General features: G+C 42.7%; 1 protein-coding gene and 1 long non-coding RNA gene across 7 annotated transcripts in view; one reads left to right on the forward strand and one right to left on the reverse strand.

Moving 5' to 3' along the window:
• The window catches only part of tex2 (testis expressed 2), a 194621-nt gene extending 190995 nt beyond the window's left edge, over nucleotides 1–3626 (forward strand). For all 5 annotated transcript variants that reach the window (XM_070857901.1, XM_070857905.1, XM_070857902.1 and 2 more), the window contains exon 12: nucleotides 1023–3626. In XM_070857901.1, the coding sequence (XP_070714002.1) occupies nucleotides 1023–1148 (126 nt within the window). In that variant the 3' untranslated portion in view covers nucleotides 1149–3626. The remainder of the gene's footprint in view (nucleotides 1–1022) is intronic.
• Nucleotides 3627–10255: 6629 nt separating this feature from the next.
• LOC139226843 (uncharacterized) lies at nucleotides 10256–18542 on the reverse strand. 2 transcript variants are annotated; one of them, XR_011587324.1, is made up of 5 exons: nucleotides 18474–18542; nucleotides 18157–18300; nucleotides 17869–17921; nucleotides 12893–12972; nucleotides 10256–10443 (listed from the first exon to the last, which is right to left on the reverse strand). It is a non-coding gene; the product is annotated as an uncharacterized lncRNA (long non-coding RNA). The 2 variants fall into 2 exon arrangements; XR_011587325.1 differs by having other exon boundaries at nucleotides 18405–18493.
• Nucleotides 18543–21160: the final 2618 nt, after the last annotated feature.

A 21160-nucleotide genomic window follows, 5' to 3' on the forward strand; every position in this document is an offset into this window, starting at 1 on the left:
TCGTTGACAGCAAAGCTGACTAGTTACACTGTAGAACCACTGCTTTTCCCACCTTGCTGGCTCTAATCTGACTTTCAACTGCAGTATAGCAGTTTCCCTGTAGCTTGCCGACCAAAAGGTAGCTGGGCGGGGAATTCAAAATTCCTCCTCACAAGTGATAAGACATTGGTAGTATCTCCTTCTTCCTAACTACACAAGGAAGAACTTTGACATGGAAAGTATTGTTAGTTATGTTCCTTCTTTAAGTTGCAAAAACTGAAGAAAGGCACTGTTCTGTGGCATAGTGATAAAGCATGGCATGTACAGTTGCACTTACGCGCTAGGTCCGTGCAGCAGAGCTGGTCTCCAGTCGTCTTGATTAATCCTTGCCATTGGACCAAGACCTAGCTCTGTCAAGCCAGTGTGGTGGCTGGTGTGCAACGGCCACCACACGTTAAAAAATCCACGCACAGGCATCTTCCATCCTTCAGGATGTAGTTTGGGATCCGGAATATTAGGTCCTTCATTGAAACACCTGTGAACTCATCCCTTTTTGGCGTCGAAGCAAGTCATCCTCGCTTCGAGGGGCTGCCTATGATGATGATGACGACACTTACACTAGAGCATTTTGTCATTTTGATGAGATCCTGCAAATTTTCATCCAAAAGTAAAGTTTATATTGTAGAGTGCAGGCACTAAATCTAATGGGTGAGCTTCATTGTTCCCCACTGCTTAGTTTTGACAAGATTATGGTAGTATTCACTCAGCACAAGTTTGGTAAAATGGCTGGAAAAATATTTTTTTAATGTTTACTTAGAAATCTGTTGTTTCTAGCATTTGTGACAAGTTGTAAATATTCAGCTTCCAAAAATGATTGTTTGTAATTTACGTAACTCTTCATGCAGAGTGCAAACAGGTGACAGTGGATGCTTTGAAATAATATACGTAGCACCGCGATGGGTATTGAAGCTTCAGAACTCTAAAATTTCAAATAAACCAAACGACCAAAGTTTAATAGTTAAATTTCTTGTTGAATTTTACAGAAAATTTTTGTTATGCCAAATATGGATGATGTGTATATTCCAATAATGCATTCAGCCATGGATCCACGTTCATCTACAGTGTGGCCTTCAAAGGAGATACCAACAGAAGTTGCTGAACGACTGTGATGTACGGAAGTTTTATGTTTACAGTATTACGAAGTTGCTGTTCATGTGCATTCAACTGTGCCGTCTGTCTTTTGGAACCATTCGTGCCACGATACTTTCCAGGAATACTTGTGATCTGTTGTACTCAGTATGTGCAGTTTACTGAGTGTCTCTTTCTCTGTGTATTGTTAACAGCTAATATTGTTATACCCCATTTATCACTTGGCCATTCCAAGAAAATAAAGGCCCAGACATATATAGAGAGACTATATGTAGCTGTACTTGTAAATGACTTATTTGGCATGAAATGCTTCAGTTTAGTCAGGTTCTCATAGGCCTGAAGAGAAGATTTCCAGATACATGTGATTGTATGGTTGTCTGAGGCAACCTTGATGCAGCTGCAGAATTGATGCATGATTGCCTTGTTGGGTTTGAGTATTTATAAAGGACAGTATAATGCATCACTAAAATGGCACATGGTCTATAATTGCTAATTTTATGTAAGTTACTCTTGGAATACTTACAGCTCATTGCTTTGTGGTGATTTATCATTAGAATTGTACTTTTACTGATTAATGGGTTCTTCTGACAGTCTGCACACACGTCAGATAAGTATGCATCTGCAGGCAAGATCAATATTTTCCCCCTTATACCTGGATGGCAATTTATAGATTGTGTGGGAAATTACTTTGTACAACTGATTTTACCAAAATGCTAACTGCTCATTATCTGCACATTATAAATGGACACACCCCTCCTGCCCAATTCAGGAGCAATTTAAATGCACAAGAAACCTTTCTCAACTCTTTGGCATCTCCCTATTAGTTCACATGATCAAACAATTGGCACCAGCTCCTGAAATAATCCACTTTGGGGTGGTATGTCTGTGGGAGAGTGAGGGATGATATGACTGTGACAGCCACTGTGATATATTATATAAAGTATATTTTTCAAGTTTTACATTTATGGTTTATAAAAATTAACAGTTCCTTAAAAGGTTATAATGTATAGAGCAGTGCTGTAATCCACTGCTAATTACATTTCTATAATCTGGCAGTGATATCACAAGCTTAATCATTGAGTGATATAATTAACAGTGCTCTATATAATAGTGGGTGGGTGTATATAAGGGCTAGGTACTTGGTTCTGGTAGGGTTTTTTATGTATTTTCTCCCTCAGTCATTCTAGTGCATGACAGAGACACTCCAGAACAGAGACCAGTCCCTCCTAAATATAAATTGGTGAATAGCATGTCAGAATTTTCAAATATGAGTAGATTAAGTAATATTAGACCACTTATTCCAATTTTTGTGAAATTAGTTTTTTTTTTAAATCGCTCCCCTACTTTTTATAGCATTATTTTTGGGTTTGTACGATGCGTTCAATGCCACTTCACTGAAAGTTGGGCATGTTTAGTGGTTAGCCAATCACAATTGACCTCCTGTTTACTTTTAAAAGTGGTGCTGTCTGTAAGAAAGTGTTTGCCAAATATGAGCAAATGATTTAAGGCTCTTGCTGCCTCTCTAATGGTGAAGACAGCTCTCCTTTCAAACTCTATTTGTTAAAACTTTTATTGGTTCCCATTAAAATCTTCAAATTAAAAAAAAATACTGGAAAGAATGACTAAAACTGTTGAATCCGGGTAGCATTTTTCTGAACAAATGAAGGGGAAACTATAATGTTGCAGAAATAAATCTGACATGTAGGCCAACTCAAAATGCCTGTTTTGTTTAAAACAAGGTTTTCTCAAATTGTGTTCATCCTGAGCCTTTCTTTTGTATGCGATGTGTCTACATAAGGTCTGCGGAAATTTCAATGTTAATTGTGCTTCAGTGCCATTACGCCCATGATTACTATCATTTGTCTTGGTTATACTATATATTTTTCCTCCATGCATTTCCTGAGCTATATGTTGCCCCAGTAGCAGATGTTCAACTTGTCTGTAAATTGACATTCACAACATGAATTGCAAATAGATAATTGAAGACTCTACAGTGTGAAGGATTTGGCCAATCGTCTTTCAAGATGAAGTTGCTTTGGAAAAAGTTAGGACCATTTGCAGAATGTTTAATTAAAGCTAATATATTTTAAGATGTGTATAAAGTTGTATTTTTAATTTTGTACATTTGTTTTAATTTAGGCCTATAGGTACAATATTGTATTTTGTTTCTATCTAATACTAGGGACACTGGCCACAACACAATATTTGACTGCATTCCAGTCTTAACCCACATTCTTGCTTTCCTCTACTTACCTTTTGTGGGCAATATTTGCCTGCCAAAAAAACCCTTTGCATGTCTTGTTATAGTCGGGCCATTTGTGTGGCCTGAATTAAGTGTGCAATAATGAATTATGAGTCCATGGACTAAATGCACTATGCATAATCAGAATTAAATAAAGATTCTTATAAATTGTCATATTGTACTTCACATAATCAAATTAACATTGTGAAGGACTGGCTTGCTATGTTTTATTTAATAAATTCTTCGGTCTAACAATCTTTGTGGTTTTATTTATGTAGCAACTATAACCAATCCAATTATTCAAATTACACATGGGGATCAGAAGAAGTAGCACACTCCAAACCAATGACAGTCTGGATATGTATTATCTTAATCTGCAGCATGGGGTAGTTCAGCTATTTCATTGAGCTCCCCATCTGATACTGATCTGCAGGGTTTGAAAAATATTATCTCAATATTCTCATCTGATGGTCACACTTGTGCTATTGCATTGTTTCATGGCTACGGACTGCCCTCTGATACTTCAACCATGTGTGAGCGTGATGGGTGAGTATCGGCTGGCTCTTCTGAGAGATAGGAGGGCTAAACAGATCAGATCAAAAAGTAGAGAATAATCAAATAAAAGGTGCGTTTTGAAGCCGAGGCATAACCTATTAAAATAGATTTTTTACAATGCTAGAATCATTTGTACCAAAATGACTGAAGATGTTCACACAATTATAGATGAGGAAGGCCCATTTAGTTCTTTCAGCAATCCAGAAAGACACTATAGTGCTCTCTTCCAATTGTTCAATAATTGCAGCGTTTTTCCCTCTGCTGCTTTTCCCAGAAATCTATTCCGTTTATTGATCACTGTGTGGTCTTCCTAATAGTGTTAAATTTACCGTTTACAAGTTTAAACCTATATCTGACTCAATTTAGTTTGAAATATTTTACCAAATTTACCTTATCCATATTGTTTACTATCTGATGCACCTCAATAAGGTCACTGCTTAGTCACCACCTTTCAAGGCTGAAAAGTCCATGTTTTTTCAGTCTTTGCTCATCACTCGGACCTCTAACATTAGTGGCCAGCCTTGTAGCTCATCTCTGTACTGCTTCCAGCTCGTGAATATCTCCCCTGTGTTTCAGTGACCAGAACTTCAGTTACTCCCAAGATGTAGTCTGGCCAGACCACTATATAGTTTGAGCATATTTATTGTGAGGAGACTCTACCAAGATTCCTAGATCTTTCAGCTTCAACATGACCTTTTCAGGCTCATTCATAGAACAGTCCTGCTTGTAATGGAACTGCCCCCAGCATACATAATCACCTATTTTTACTTGTGCACATTTCTTTACATTTGCCCTGCAATTATTTTCTCCCAAGTATTTAACCAATTCCCTTTTGAAGGCTACTATTGAATTTGTAGCCACCACCCTGTCAGGCAGTGCATTCCAAATCCTAGCCACTTGTTGCGTAAAAAAAGTTTATCCTCATGTCGCCGCTGGTTCTTTTGCCAATTTTAAATCGGTGTCCTCTGGTTATCGACCCTTCAGCCATTGGAAATACTTTCTCTTTATTTACTATCTAAACCCTTCATGCTTTTGAACACCTCTCAAATCTGTTTAGCCTTCTCTGCTTTAAAGAGAACTCCATCTTCTCCAGTCCATCTACTTAACTGTGATCCCTCATCCCCGAAACCATTCCAGTAAATCTCTTCTATACCCTCTCCAAAGCCTTCACATGGAGATGGCAGAAACACTGAACAAATATTTTCTATCAGTCTTTACAGTAGAGGACACTAACAATATCACAATCACTAGGGAGGTGGTACTCAGTAAGATAATGGGACTAAAAGCAGATAAATCCCCCAGACCTAATGGCTTGCATCCTAGGGTCTAAGAGAAGTAGCGGCAGGGATTGTGGATGCATTGGTTGTAATTTACCAAAATTCACTGGATTCTGGGGAGGGCCCAGCAGATTGGAAAACTGTAAATGTAATGTATTTAAAAAAGGAGGCAGACAAAAAGCAGGAAACTATAGACCAGTTAGCCTAACATCTGTGGTTGGGAAAATGTTGGCGTCCATTATTAAAGAAGCAGTAGCAGGATATTTGGAAAAGCAAAATTCGGTCAGGCAGAGTCAGCATGGATTTATGAAGGGGAAGTGTTACGTAAGCAGCAATTTCGCTAATTGTATGACTGGTAGTTGCCTGCGATGGTTCCGGAGTTAAATACCAAATTACACACTAGACAAATGACTATCATTAATGTTCGTTTAATACAGGAAAAGTACAAGACTCACTACTTATACTCTAGTTCTTCAATACAGGTAAAGTACAAGACTCGCCACTTGTACTCTTATAGTTACTCAATAAAAAAGTACAAGACTCACTACTTATACTCTATTTAACTCTGCTTAACTGCAGAAAGGTGTTCTAAAGGGTGTTCCTTTCCACTCCAAATACTCTGTTCAACTCTGCAAACAAGGTGTTCCTTGCTGTTCAAAATACTCTGTTTAACTCAACACTCTCTGTTACCCAATACGTCCCAGGTGATCAATCCGGTCCTGGCACTGTTGATTACACTGATTACATTTTCTCTGTACCCTGTTGATTAGTATATTCCAGTTACTGGCAATGCTAAGGAAGCATAACTAATCAAATTTCAATTGGTAATTCATTTTATGTTCAAGGCACCTTAACCTTACTCTCGGGGGTCTTTCCATTTTATGTTGCCATAGCCTGCATATTTCCACAGGAAGTCATATTGACAAATTTGCTGGAGTTCTTTGAGGATGAAACAAACAGGGTGGATAAAGGGGAACCACTGGATGTGGTGTATTTGGACTTCCAGAAGGCATTTGACAAGGTGCCACATAAAAGGTTACTGCACAAGATAAAAGTTCACGGGGTTGGGGGTAATGTATTAACATGGATAGAGGATTGACTAACTAACAGAGAACAAAGAGTCGGGATAAATAGTTAATTCCCTGGTTGGTAACCAGTAACTAGTGGGGTGCTGCAGGGATCAGTGCTGGGACCCCAACTATTTACAATTTATATTAACGACTTGGAAGAAGGGACTGAGTGTAATGTAGCCAACTTTGCTGATGCAAAGATGAGAGGAAAAGCAATGTGTGAGGAGGACACAAACAATCTGCAAAAGGACATAGGCTAAGTGAGTGGGCAAAAATTTGGCAGATGGAATATAAGTGTGAGGTCATGCACTTTGGCAGACAAGTTATTATTTAAATGAGAAAGATTGCAAAGTGTCGCAGTACAGCGGGACCTGGGGGTACTTATGCATGAAACACAAAAGGATAGTATGCAGGTACAGCAAGTGATCAGGAAGGCCAATGGTATCTTGGCCTTTATTGCAAAGGGGATGGAGTATAAAAGCAGGGAAGTCTTGCTACAGCTATATAAGATATTGGTGAGGCTACACCTGGAATACTGCGTGCAGTTTTGGTTTCCTTATTTAAGAAAGGATATACTTGCTTTGGAGGCAGTTCAGAGAAGGTTCACTAGGTTGATTCCAGGGATGAGGGAGTTGACTTATGAGGAAAGGTTGAGTAGGTTGGTCTTCTACTCATTGGAATTCAGAAGAATGAGAGGTGATCTTATCGAAACATGGCTTGACAAGGTGGATGCAGAGAGGATGTTTCCGCTGATGGAGGAGACTAGAACTAGAGGGCATGATCTTAGAATAAGGAGCTACCAATTTAAGACAGATGAAGAATTTCTTCTCTGAGGGTTGTAAATCTGTGGAATTCGCTGCCTCAGAGAGCTGTGGAAGCTGGGACATTGAATAAATTTAAGACAGAAATAGACAGTTTCTTAAACGATAAGGGGTTATGGGGAGCAGGTGGGGAAGTGGAGCTGAGTCCATGATCGGATCAACCATGATCTTATTGAATGGTGGAGCAGGCTCGAGGGGCCATATGGCCTATTTCTTATGTCCTTCCTAAAGTGTGGTGCCCAGAATTGGATACAATACTCCAGCTGCAGAAGAACTAGTGTTTTATATAGGGTTAGCTTAACTTTCTGGCTTTACTACTCCAAACCTCTATTCATAAAGCCCAGGATCCCATATGCTTTATTAATTTCCAGCATCCGCAGTATTTTGCTTTATTAACTGCTTTGTGAACCTGTCCTGCCACCTTCAAGAATTTGTGCACAAACATTCCCAGATCTCTTATTGCACCCTATTTAACATGTATTGTCTCTCATTCATCATGCCAAAATATATCACCGTACACTTTTCTGCATTGATTTCCATCTGACATGTCCGTCCATTCCGGTAGGTCCTCATGAGGTCTGTTACTATCCTCACTGTTTACAAGTTTTTCAAGTAAATCTGCAAATTTTGAAATTGTGATCTGTACACCCCCTTTCTCCCCCCCCCCCCAAAGTCATTAATGTACATCAAAAACGGCAGTGGTCCTCGTACTAAACCTTGGGGAACTCCACTGTATATCTTGCTCCAATCTGAAAAACATCGGTTCACCAACACCATCCCTTAGCCAATTTTGTATCTCTGCTACTACTGACTCTTATCGCATGGGCTTCAAATCAATGCCTTTTGAAAGTCAACCACACTGCCTTATCCAACTGTTACCTCAAAAAAACTCAAATTAGTAATTTGTAACACTAAACTGTAGTTTGAGCTGCCTCCGGAGTTCAGTGCCATTCTGAGTTTGGTGTTATCTGCAAATTTGACCATTTTACATTTGAGTTGCTTAAGTCACAACACTAAATTCGAAGCAATACTGATCCCTGTGCATTTGATGCAGCAATCACTTCTCCAATAGCCTTAAAAAGTACTTGCCATTTTCCACCCATCAGCCAATAATACTACATGTTTGCAGGGATGGGTACAGTGCAGAAGGGTTGATATGAGGCACGGGGGGTAGGAATGAGTGCTAAAGCCACATCTGAAGCAACAAAACTGAAAAAAAAAACTAGTCTACATGAAAAGAGAATTAATGGTCAATGGAGCTAATGGATAATTATGCATTTCTAAACTCATAGTTAAGGAGACAAGATCTCTCTTCTAGGAGCCTTGCAGCATGGGTGTAGAAGTTGCATTTCCATGTGCACGGTTAAGGATGTCTAAGTCCCGATGGGAATCCTTTTACATAAAAATTAGGAGCAGGAGCAGGCCACCTGGCTCCTCGAGCCTGCTCCGCAATAAGATCATGACTTCACTTCCCTACCCACGCCCCATAACCCTTTATTCCCTTATCGCTCAAATATCTGTATCTCCACCTTAAACATATTCAATGACCCAGCCTCCACAGCTCTCTGTGGGAGAGAATTCCATAAATTTACATAGATGAGAAATTCTTCATCTCAGTTTTAAATGTGCAGCCCCTTATTCTGAGACTTATGTCCCCTAGTTTTAGTTTCCCCGAGTGGAAATATCCTCTCTGCATCCACCTTGTCGAGCCCCGTCATTATCTTGTTTCGTTAACCTCTCATCCTTCTGAACTCTTAACATGAATAGGCCCAACTTACTCAACCTATCTTCATTCGTCACCCCCTCATCTCCAGAGTCAACCTCGTAAACCTTCTCTGAACAGCCTCCAATGCAAGTATATCGTTCCTTAAATAGAGATCAAAACAGTAGGTGTGGCCTCACCAATATCCTGTACAGTTGTAGCAGGCCTTCAGCTTTAATACTCTATCCTCCTTGCAATAAAGGCCAACATTCCATTTGCCTTCCCGATTACCTATTGTACCTGCATACTAACTTTGTGTTTCATGCACAAGGACCCCCAGGTCCCTCTACAGCAGCACTTTTTCTCCATTTAAACTATAATTTGCTTTTCTAGTTTTTCTGCCAAAGTGGATAACCTCACATTTTCCTACATTATACTCCATCTGCCAATTTTTTGCCCACTCAGCCTGTCTATATCCCTTTGCAGATTTTTTGTGTCTTCACAATTTGCTTTCCCTTCCATCTTTATATCAGCAAACTTGGCTACATTACACTCGGTCCCTTCATCCAAGTCATTAATATATATTGTAAATAGTTGAGGACCCAGAACCGATCCCTGCGGCACCCCACTAATCATTGTTTGCCAACCAGAAAATGACCCATTTATCACGACTCTTTTTTGTTCGTTAGCCAATCCACGCTAATATATTACCCCCAACCCCGTGAACTTTTATCTTGTGCAGTAACCTTTTATGTGGCACCTTGTCAAATGCCTTCTGGAAATGCAAATACACCACGTCCACTGGTTCCCCCTGATCCACCCTGCTCATTACATCCTCAAAAAACTCCAGCAAATTTGTCAAACATAATTTCCCTTTCATAAAACCATGCTGACTCTGCTTGATTGAATTATGCTTTTCCAAATGTCCTGTTACTGTTTCCTCAATAATGGACTCCAGCATTTTCCCAACGACAGATATTCGGCTAACTGGTCTATAGTTTCCTGCTTTTTGTCTGCCTCCTTTAAGTAAATGGATTAGACTTGAAAATGTTTGTTACTGGATTATAAAGGAAGTGTCAAATGCTAATCACCCCAGTGTCCAATTCTTCTTTGAAGTTGCACATTCCAGCAACAAGGAACTACTATCAAACACCCACCTGCTTCATTCGGAATAAAGTTGGATAAATCTGAACTGAATGCAAAACACAGTAAACAAGGTAAGGAAGTCATCAGTCTCCATTTATAGGAGACAAAAATTGTAAAGACATTGAATTTTGCTCCATATTAATTGCACATACGGAATCCGTATTAACACACAGCTGAAGTAACCATGGTTCACAATTGCATATCTCCAGCTGTTAATCTACACATGATGCAAATCACATCCTCCATCGTTAAAGTTAATTTATTTTTAAAGGCTACCAAAAGAAGGACAAAGGGAAGAAAAATAATTTACAATGTACATTATAAAATATAGCATTTATTGTATACAAATGGATGCAGTGAAAATCTTTACAATTATAGTTTATAGTTAAGATGCTGAGTTTCTGGAAGATACGGTTGTGATGTAAGCACAAAGTAGACTGTAACCCAGGAGTCATTCCAGCTGCATTGCTGCAATCCCCATCTCATCCTCTGTTGACTTCATCTAGGATTCAAAGAGTAAAGATGGCTGAAATTAATTATTTGGTACAACAGAGATTTTTCTTTTTTCGTCCAGGGATGTGGGTGGTGCTGGCTATGCCAGCATTTATTGCCCATCCCTACTAGCCCTTGAAGCTGGTGGTGAGCTGCTGCCTTGAACCGCTGCAGTCCTTGTGGTGAAGGTACTGACACAGTACTGTTACGGAGGGAGTTCCAAGATTTTGACCCATAGCCGATGAAGGAACGGCGATACATTTCCAAAACAGGATGGTGAGAGACTTGGAGGGGAACTTGGGAGGTGATGGTGTTCTCTGACGCCTGCTGCCCTTGTCCTTCTAGGTCGAGGTCTTGGGTTTGGGAGATGCAGCCGAAGAAGCCTTGGCAGTGCATCTTGTAGATTGTACAGACTGCAGACACGGTGTGCGGGGGTGGAGGGAGTGAATGTTTATGGTGGTGGACGGGGTGCCAATCAAGCAGGCCGCTTTGTCCTGGATGGTGTCGAGCTTTTTTAGTGTTGTTGGAGCTGCATTCATCCAGTCAAGGGGAGAGTATTCTATCACAGCCCTGACTGTCTTGCAGATGGTGGAAATGCTTTGGGGAGACGGGAGGGGAGATATTTGCCACAGAATACCTGGCCTCTCACCTCGATCTTGTTGCCACAGTATTGATTTTTGCTGATCCGGTTAATTTTCTGGTCAATGGTGACCCCCGGGATGTTGATGGTGGGGGAATTCAGCGATGGTAATGTTGTGGGCAGTGGTTAAGCTCTCACTTGCCTGGCACTTAAGTGGCAAGTAACATTCCCACCACACATCAGGCCAAGCCTGAATGTTGTCCAGGTCTTGCTGCATGCGGGCATCGACTGCTCCATTATCTGAAGAGTTGCAAATGGAACTAAACACTGTGCAATCATCAGTGAACTTCCCAACTTCTGACCTTATGATGGAGGGATGGTCATTAATGAAGCAGCTGAAGATAGCTGCCCCGAGGAACTCCTGCAGCGATGTCCTGGGGCTGTGATTGACTTCCCAACTATGATTCCAGCCCGGGGAGTTTTCCCCGATTCCCATTGACTTCAGTTTTATTAGGATTCCTTGATGCCACACTCTGTCAAATGCTGCCTTGATGTCAAGGGCAGTCACTCTCATCTCTGGAATTCAACTCTTTTGTCCATGTTTGGACCAAGGCTGTACTGAGGTCTGGAGCTGAGTAGTCCTGGCGGAACCCAAACTGAGCATCAGTGAGCAGGTTATTGGTAAGTGCCGCTTGATAGCACTGTCAATGACACCTTGTGGTAGTAATTGGTTGGACTATTCTGTGGGACAGCTCTCTCTAAATGTTAGCGAGGAGGACTTTGCAGAGTCGACTGGGCTGGGTGTGCCTTTGTTGTGTCCGAAGCTGGTGCCGAGTGGTCCATCCGGGTTTATTATTATTTTCTGTAGCAGTTTGGTACAACTGAGTGAGTGGCTTGCTAGGCCATTCCAGAGGGCAGTTAAGAGTCAACTACATTGCTGTGGGTCTGGAGTCACGTATAGGCCAGATCAGGTAAGGACGGCAGATTTCCTTCCCTGAAGGACATTAGTGAACCAGATGGGTTTTTACGACAACCCGGTAGTTTCATGGTCACCATTATTGACACTAGCTTTTTATTCCAGATTTATTTAATTGAATTTAAATTTCCCAGCTGCCGTGATGGGATCGGAACTCACGTCTCCATATCATTAGCCCAGGCCTCTGGATTACTGGTCCAGTAACATAACCAGTATGTGGTCTGTGCTATTGCCTATGGCAGAAGGTTGTGGGATATAAAGCCCAACCCCAGAACTTCAGCACATGATCTTGGCTTACACTTATGACATTAAACAGAAAGCTTGTCTGTCAGTTTAGGTGGCTGTAAATGAGGTGTCCTGGACAACATTATTTCCAAAACAGATGAATAATCAGTTAATCTCAGTTGCTGTTTGTGGGACTTTGTGGGCAAATTAATTGCTGCATTGATCACACATATGCTTCAAATAATTCTTCATTAAAATAACCAGCACAGTACTCTCTTATTTTAAAACGTTCTCTATGCAGTAGATTCAGAACATAAAACAAGGCAGGATTAAATTGAATGTATGTTCTGTTTGTTACATTGCCAATATGTACTTTGAAATTACAGTATGGAAACAGGATGATTGTCCCAGGCAGTCCTTGTTGGGTTTGAGTCCTCCAAATGAGAGTAGACCAAATCCCATCGCCCTTTATTACCCTTTCCTTCAACCACCTCTTACAAATTGACATGGATTTTACTTCAGAGACTGACTCTGGTGGAGCATCCCACAGCCTCAGGCCCCCTTAAAAAAAAAAATCTTAAATGTGTGCTCCCTCAACCATTAGGGTACAGTCAATTTCCACCTCTATCCCATCCCTTCATATTAGAGATAGAGATATAACTGAACATTTTAATTTACCTGTTAGCAGTGTTTCTCCTTCTGCAGCACTTCTTCTGCAATTACTGCTGGTTAGTATTACAGATTTTTAAATTCATAACCTAGAAGAAAATTAAAATGTCAGCACACGGGAAGAAAGGTCAGCTAGATAGAAACAAGCTCCAGGGTCGGTTTACTGACTGGAATCAGATCCGAGTATTCTTCATCTGCATCAGAAGTCTAACACGTATAAAGAATCATCATATCCAGTCAAACATAGGCCCGGAATGTGCAGCCAGCAGCAAAGGGGGTAAGTGATTGGCTGGTGATTGGTGAGTAGTTTTTCTTTTTCTTTTCTTTTATCAGTAAGTAACCTTTTGGGCAACAACAATGTTAATCAGGTTAATCTGAGGGTTAAGTCATGGCAAGAGAGCTCGGACACGTGTTATGCTCCTCCTGTACTATGTGGGAACTCGGGTACACTTTCGGTGTTCCTGACGACTACATATGCGGGAAGTGTATCCGCCTGCAGATCCTGACGGACCGCATTGCGGCACTGGAGCTGAGGGTGGATTCACTTTGGAGCATCCACGATGCTGAGAATGACGTGAATAGCACGTTTAGTGAGTTGGTCTTACCGCAGGTAAAGGGTCCACAGCCAGATAGGGAATGGAAGACCAACAGGAAGAGCAGTGCAAGGAAGGTAGTGCAGGGATCCCCTGCGGTCATTCCCCTGCAAAACACCGCTTTGAGTACTGTTGAGGGGGATGACTCATCAGGGGAGGGCAGCAGCAGCCAAGTTCATGGCACCGTGGCTGGCTCTGCTGCACAGGAGGGCAGGAAAAAGAGTGGGAGAGCGATAGTGATCGGGTATTCAATTGTAAGGGGAATAGATGGGCGTTTCTGCGGCCACAACCGAGACTCCAGGATGGTATGTTGCCTCCCTGGTGCAAGGGTCAAGGATGTCTCGGAGCGGGTGCAGGACATTCTGAAAAGGGAGGGTGAACAGCCAGTTGTCGTGGTGCATATAGGTACCAACGATATAGATAAAAAACGGGATGAGGTCTTATGAGACGAATTTAAGGAGCTAGGAGTTAAATTAAAAAGTAGGACCTCAAAAGTAGTAATCTCAGGATTGCTACCAGTGCCACGTGCTAGTCAGAGTAGGAATCGCAGGATAGCTCAGATGAATACGTGGCTTGAGCAATGGTGCAAAGGGAGGGATTCAAATTCCTGGGGCATTGGAACCGGTTCTGGGGGAGGTGGGAGCAGTACAAACCGGAAGGTCTGCATCTGGGCAGGACCGGAACCAATGTCCGAGGAGGAGTGTTTGCTAGTGCTGTTGGGGAGGAGTTAAACTAATATGGCAGGGGGACAGAGGGAAATAAAATGGAATCAGAAGCAAAAGATAGAAAGGAGAATAGTAAAAGTGGAGGGCAGAGAAACCCAAGGCAAAAAACAAAAAGGGGCCACATTACAGCAAAATTCTGAAGGGGCAAAGCGTGTTAAAAAGACAAGCCTGAAGGCTTTGTGCCTCAATGCGAGGAGTATTCGGAATAAGGTGGACGAATTAACTGCGCAGATAGCAGTTAACGGATATGATATGATTGGCATCACGGAGACATGGCTCCAGGGTGACCAAGGCTGGGAACTCAAAATCCAAGGGTATTCAGCATTTAGGAAGGATAGGCAGAAAGGAAAAGGAGGCGGGATGGCGTTGCTGGTTAAAGAGAAAATTAATGCAATTGTAAGGAAGGACTTTAGCTTGGATGATGTGGAATCGGTATGGGTGGAGCTACGGAATACCAAAGGGCAGAAATCGCTAGTGGGAGTTGTGTACAGGCCACCAAATAGCAGTAGTGAGATTGGGGATAGCATCAAACAAAAAATAAGGGATGTGTGCAATAAAGGTACAGCAGTTATCATGGGTGACTTTAATCTACATATTGATTGGGCTAACTAAACTGGTAGCAATACGGTGGAGGAGGGTTTCCTGGAGTGTATTAGGGATGGTTTTCTAGACCAATATGTCAAGGAACCAACTAGGGAGCTGGCCATCCTAGACTGGGTGATGTGTAATGAGAAGGGACTAATTAGCAATCTTGTTGTGCGAGGCTCCTTGGGAAAGAGTGACCATAATATGGTAGAATTCTTTATTAAGATGGAGAGTGACACAATTAATTCCGAAACTAGGGTCCTGAACTTAAGGAAAGGTAACTTTGACAGTACGAGGCGCAAATTGGCTAGATTAGACTGGCAAATGATACTTAAAGGGTTGATGGTGGATAGGCAATGGCAAACCTTTAAAGATCACTTGGATGAACTTCAACAATTGTACATCCCTGTCTGGAGTAAAATTAAAACGGGGAAGGTGGCTCAACCGTGGCTAACAAGAGAAATTAAGGATAGTGTTAAATCCAAGGAAGAGACATATAAATTAACCAGAAAAAGCAGCAAACCCAAGGACTGGGAGAAATTTAGAATTCAGCAGAGGAGGACAAAGAGTTTAATTAAGAGGGGGAAATAGAGTACGAGAAGAACTTGCCCGGAACATAAAAACTGACTGCAAAAGCTTCTGAAGATATGTGAAGAGAAAAAGATTAGTGAAGACAAACGTAGGTCCCTTGCAGTCGGATTCGGGTGAATTTATAATGGGAACAAAGAAATGGCAGACCAATTGAACAAATACTTTGGTTCTGTCTTCACGAAGGAAGACACAAATATTACCTTCCGGATGTACTCGGGGACTGAGGATCTCGTGAGGAGGAGGAACTGAAGGATATCCTTATTAGGCGGGAAATTGTGTTAGGGAAATTGATGGGATTGAAGGCCGATAAATCCCCAGGGCCTGATCGTCTGCATCCCAGAGGACTTAAGGAAGTGGCCCTAGAAATAGTGTGATCGAGTATTCAAACAGGCTCATTTAGACAGACTGTGAAAATTCACAGACAAGTCAGAGATGCTACATGCATTTCAGCCACATTGCGTTAAGTCATCAATCAACTTGACATTTTCGGACCTTGGGTAGCGAGGCAATAAAACGTTAAAAGACTTTCAATTGAGCCAATAAGGTCAAAGAAGGTGAGTTCTTTTCTGTAAAATGATCCAGGCATAAATACAGCCATTTTGACCATGTGTCTCAGTAAGAACAAAGACCTGGCTTGAAGCCAAGAAGTTTGTTGCTCTCTGCCGAGATTAAAAAGTTAAAACTACAATCGGAGTTCGTATTTCATTGGAAATTAAGAGATCTAACATAGTGGATGCATTGGTGATCATTTTCCAACAGTCTATCGACTCTGGATCGGTTCCTATGGACTGGAGGTAGCTAATGTAACACCACTTTTTTTAAAAAGGAGGGAACGAAAACGGGTAATTATAGACCGGTTAGCCTGACATCAGCAGTGGGGAAAATGTTGGAATCAATCATTAAGGATGAAATAGCAGCGCATTTGAAAAGCAGTGACAGGATTGGTCCAAGTGAGCATGGATTTATGAAAGGGAAATCATGCTTGACCAATCTTCTGGAATTTTTTGAGGATATAACTAGTAGAGTGGACAAGTTGAACCAGTGGATGTGATGTATTTGGACTTTCAAAAGGTTTTTGACAAGGTCCCACACAAGAGATTGGTGTGCAAAATCAAAGCACATGGTATTGGGGGTAATGTACTGACATGGATAGAGAACTGGTTAGCAGACAGGAAGCAGAGAGTCGGGATGAACGGGTCCTTTTCAGAATGGCAGGCAGTGATTAGTGGAGTGCCGCAGGGCTCAGTGCTGGGACCCCAGCTATTTACAAAATACATTAATGATTTAGATGATGGAATTGAGTGTAATATCTCCAAGTTTGCAGATGACACTAAACTGGGTGGCGGTGTGAGCGGTGAGGAGGACACCAAGAGGCTGCAGGGTGACTTGGACAGGTTAGGCGAGTGGCCAAATACATGGCAGATACAGTATAATGTGGATAAATGTGAGGTTATCCACTTTGAGAGCAAAAACACGAAGGCAGAATATTATCTGAATGGCAGATTAGGAAAAGGGGAGGTGCAGTGAGACCTGGGTGTCATGGTTCATCAGTCATTGAAAGTTGGCATGCAGGTATAGCAGACAAATGGAATGTTGGCTTTCATAGCTAGGGGATTTGAGTATAGGAGCAGAGAAGTCTTACTGCAGTTGTACAGGGCCTTGGTGAGGCCTCACCTGGAATATTGTGTTCAGTTGTGGTCTCCTAATCTGAGGAAGGACATTCTTGCAATTGAGGGAGTGCAGCGAAGGTTCACCACACTGATTCCAGGGATGGCACGACTAACATATGAGGAGAGACTGGATCAACTGGGCCTTTATTCACTGGATCTCAAAGAAACATATAAAATTCTGACAAGTTAGATGCGGAAGAATGTTCCCGATGTTGGGGAAGTCCAGAACCAGGGGACACAGTCTTAGGATAAGGGGCAGGCCATTTAGGACTGAGATGAGGAGAAACTTCTTCACTCAGAGAGTTGTTAACCTGTGGAATTCACTGCTGCAGAGAGTTGTTGATGCCAGTTCATTGGATATATTCAAGAGGGAGTTAGATATGGCCCTTATGGTTAAAGGGATCAAGGGGTATGAAGAGAAAGCAGGAAAGGGGTACTGAAGGAATGATCAGCCATGATCACATTGAATGGTGGTGCAGGCTCGAAGGGCCGAATGGCCTACTCCTACACCTATTTTTTATGTTTCTAAAGCGAAGGCGCGGACTGTTTCGGAGTGGTGACGGACCGCAACTTGCAATTGGTTTCAAAGGCGGTCTGACGCGTAGTCTCGCCGCCATACTGACCGCAAATTCAGGGCCATGGTCCCTACTTCACTCACTACTCTTGGCAGTGCATCCCACAGCCTTAAATCCTCTTTAGAAAATGTTTCTTTCTGCTCTCTGCCCTAAATGTGTGTCCCTATAAACCATTGGGGAATAGTCCATTTCCACCTCTGTCCCATCCCTTCATATGAAGAGATAAAATGTAACATTTTAATTTACCTGTTTAGTGCTTCTCCTGTCAGGATGGCTTTGTAGATTTTAAAATTCATAACCTGGAAGAAAATTTAAATATCAGCACACGAGGTCAGCTCGATAGAAACACATTCCAGGTTTACTGACTGGAATCAGATCCTAGTATTCTTCACCTACATCAGAAGTCTAACACGTATAAAGAATCATCATATCCAGTCAAACACAATCTCAAAACGAATGGGCGAATAAATTGGAAAACAAGCGCCCGATATCAATGCCCCCAAATCCTGGCTGTTTTAATAATTATATACAAACCGCAACTGGCTTCCTCTTCTTCATTCACACCCGCTGGGCGCAGCCTAGGTTAGCAGCCCAGGGCACACGATCACCTCCTCCATCAGCAGCTCAGCCCTCTCTCCTTGCCATCGGACATTGCGGGTCTGGGCCTGGCCGCCGACTCTGCAAATCCAAACCGTAAGCAGCTGCTTCAATATCATAAACTTCAAGCGGTTCAACATCGACAGCAAACGCTTTTCAGAACGATCATTGTTTTTATAACATACCGAGGGACGCCGGTGGGTAAAGCAGCACATTAGCGGGCCGATGCGGACAGATTGCATTCACTCACTCACCCGCTCCAGTCTTCACCCGATTCACATGCACGGCTGCCAGCGACCGGCATAGAGCACTTTCACCATGACACACTTCCTGTGCCAGCCCAAATCCATCCGGTTCTACTCTTGCTTCCAAGGGTGCGGTAGCACAGTGGTTTATGTTACTGGACTAGTAATCCAGAGACCTGGACTAATGATCCAGAGACGTGCGTTCAAATCCCACCAAATAAATCTGGAATAAAAAGCTAGTATCATCTTCATCATCATAGCCAGTCCTCAATCGAGGAAGACTTGCTTCCACTCCTGAAGTGAGTTCTATGGTGGCTGAACAGTCCAATACGAGAGCCACAGACTCTGTCACAGGTGGGACAGACAGTGGTTGAGGGAAGGGGAGGGTGGGACTGGTTTGCCGCACGCTCCTTCCGCTGCCTGCGTTTGGTTTCTGCATGCTCTCGGCGTTGAGACTCGAGGTGCCCAGCGCCCTCCCGGATGCACTTCCTCCACTTAGGGCGGTCTTGGGCCAAGGACCCCCAGGTGTCAGTGGAGATGTTGCACTTTATCAGAGAGGCTTTGAGGGTGTCCTTATATCGTTTCCGCTGCCCACCTTTGGCTTGTTTGCCATGAAGGAGCTCCGAGTAGAGCACTTGCTTTGGGAGTCTCATGTCTGGCATGTGGACTTTGTGGCCTGCCCAGCGGAGCTGATCGAGTGTGGTCAGTGCTTCAATGTTGGGGATGTTGGCCTGAGTGAGGATGCTGATGTTGGTGCGCTTGTCCTCCGAGGGGATTGGTAGGATCTTGCGGAGACATCGTTGGTGATATTTCTCCAGCAATTTGAGGTGTCTACTGTACATGGTCCATGTCTTTGAACCATACAGGAGGGCAGGTTTTATTATAGCCCTGTCGACAATGAGGTGGCAGTTTGGAGGGCCCGGTCTTCAAACACTTTTCTTCAGGCGACCGAAGGCTGCACTGGCGCACTGGAGGAGGTGTTGGATCTGGTCGTCGATGCCTGCTCTTTTTGATAGGAGGCTCCCGAAATATCAGTGTAATTACTGTCATAAAAACCCATCTGGTTCACTGAAGGACATCTGCTCCGTCTGGCATATATGTGACTCCAGACCCACGGCAATGTGGTTGATTCTTAACTGTGCTGACACATAAGAACATAAGAATTAGGAACAGGAGTAGTCCATCTAGCCCCTCGAGCCTGCTCTGCCATTCAACAAGATCATGGCTGATCTGGCCGTGGACTCAGCTCCACTTACCCGTCCACTCCTCGTAACCCTTAATTCCCTTATTGGTTAAAAATCTATCTATCTGTGATTTGAATACATTCAATGAGCTAGCCTCAACTGCTTCCTTGGGCAGAGCATTCCACAGATTCACAACCCTCTCGGAGAAGAAATTCCTTCTCAACTCGGTTTTAAATTGGCTCCCCAGTATTTTGAGGCTGTGCCCCCTAGTTCTAGTCTCCCTGACCAGTGAAAACAACCTCTCTGCTTCTATCCTGTCTATCCCTTTCATTATTTTAAATGTTTCTATAAGATCACCCCTTATCCTTCTGAACTCCAACGAGTAAAGATCCAGTCTACTCAATCTATCATCATAAGGTAACCCCCTCATCTCCGGAATCAGTCTAGTGAATCGTCTCTGTACCCCCTCCAAAGCTAGTATATCCTTCCTTAAGTAAGGTGACCAAAACTGCATGCTGTACTCCAGGTGCGGCCACACCAATACCCTGTACAGTTGCAGCAGGACCTCCCTGCTTTTGTACTCCATCCCTCTCGCAATGAAGGACAACATTCCATTCGCTTTCCTGATTACCTGCTGCACCTGCAAACTAACTTTTTGGGATTCATGCATAAGGACGCCTACATCCGGTCCAGGGTGTCCTTGGAGATGGAGCACGCGGTGTCCACCGGTACGCTCGCGGCCTTCCGCGAGAGGTGGGCACCGGAGGGACTGGAGTGCATCATCACGCCCGGCAACCAAATTTTAATTTGATTTTACGTTTTAAAGTTTAATTTGTTTTAATTGCCGGTGCTTTTAATGTCCCCCTCTCCTTTTATAGGGGGCACTGGAAAAAGGAAAAAATTTGATTTTAGTGCCCCAAAAAAAAAACCAAAAAAAAAGAAAAAAAGGGCCTTGTAAATGTCTGGTGTGTCATCCAGGTCGGGTGGCACGGATAAATGTTTTATGTTTTGCAGGTAGACTCTAAAAGAGTTTCATGCTTAAGGACACCTACATCCGGTCCAGGGTGTCCTTGGAGATGGAGCACGTGGTGTCCACCGGTACGCTCGCGGCCTTCCGAGAGAGGTGTGCACCAGAGGGACTGGAGTGCATCATCACGCCCGGCAACCAAATTTTAATTTGATTTTATGTTTTTAAGTTAATTTGTTTTAATTGCCGGTGCTGTTAGTGTCCCCCTCCCCTTTTATAGGGGGCACTTGGAGAAAAAATACGATTTTGTGCCCAAAAAAAACCCCCAAAAAACCCACAAAAAAATAAAAGGGCCTTGTAAATGTTTGGTGTTTCCCCCAGATCGGGGGGCACGGTTTAATGTTTTTTGTTTGCTCCCAAAAGAGTTCATGCATAAGGACCCCCAGTACCCTCTGCACTTCAGCATGTTGTAATTTCTCCCCATTCAAATAATATTCCCTTTTACTGATTTTTGTTTTTCCAAGCTGGATGACCTCACATTTTCT

This window comes from Pristiophorus japonicus, chromosome 16, assembly GCF_044704955.1.
Source record: "Pristiophorus japonicus isolate sPriJap1 chromosome 16, sPriJap1.hap1, whole genome shotgun sequence".
NCBI lineage: Eukaryota > Metazoa > Chordata > Chondrichthyes > Pristiophoridae > Pristiophorus > Pristiophorus japonicus.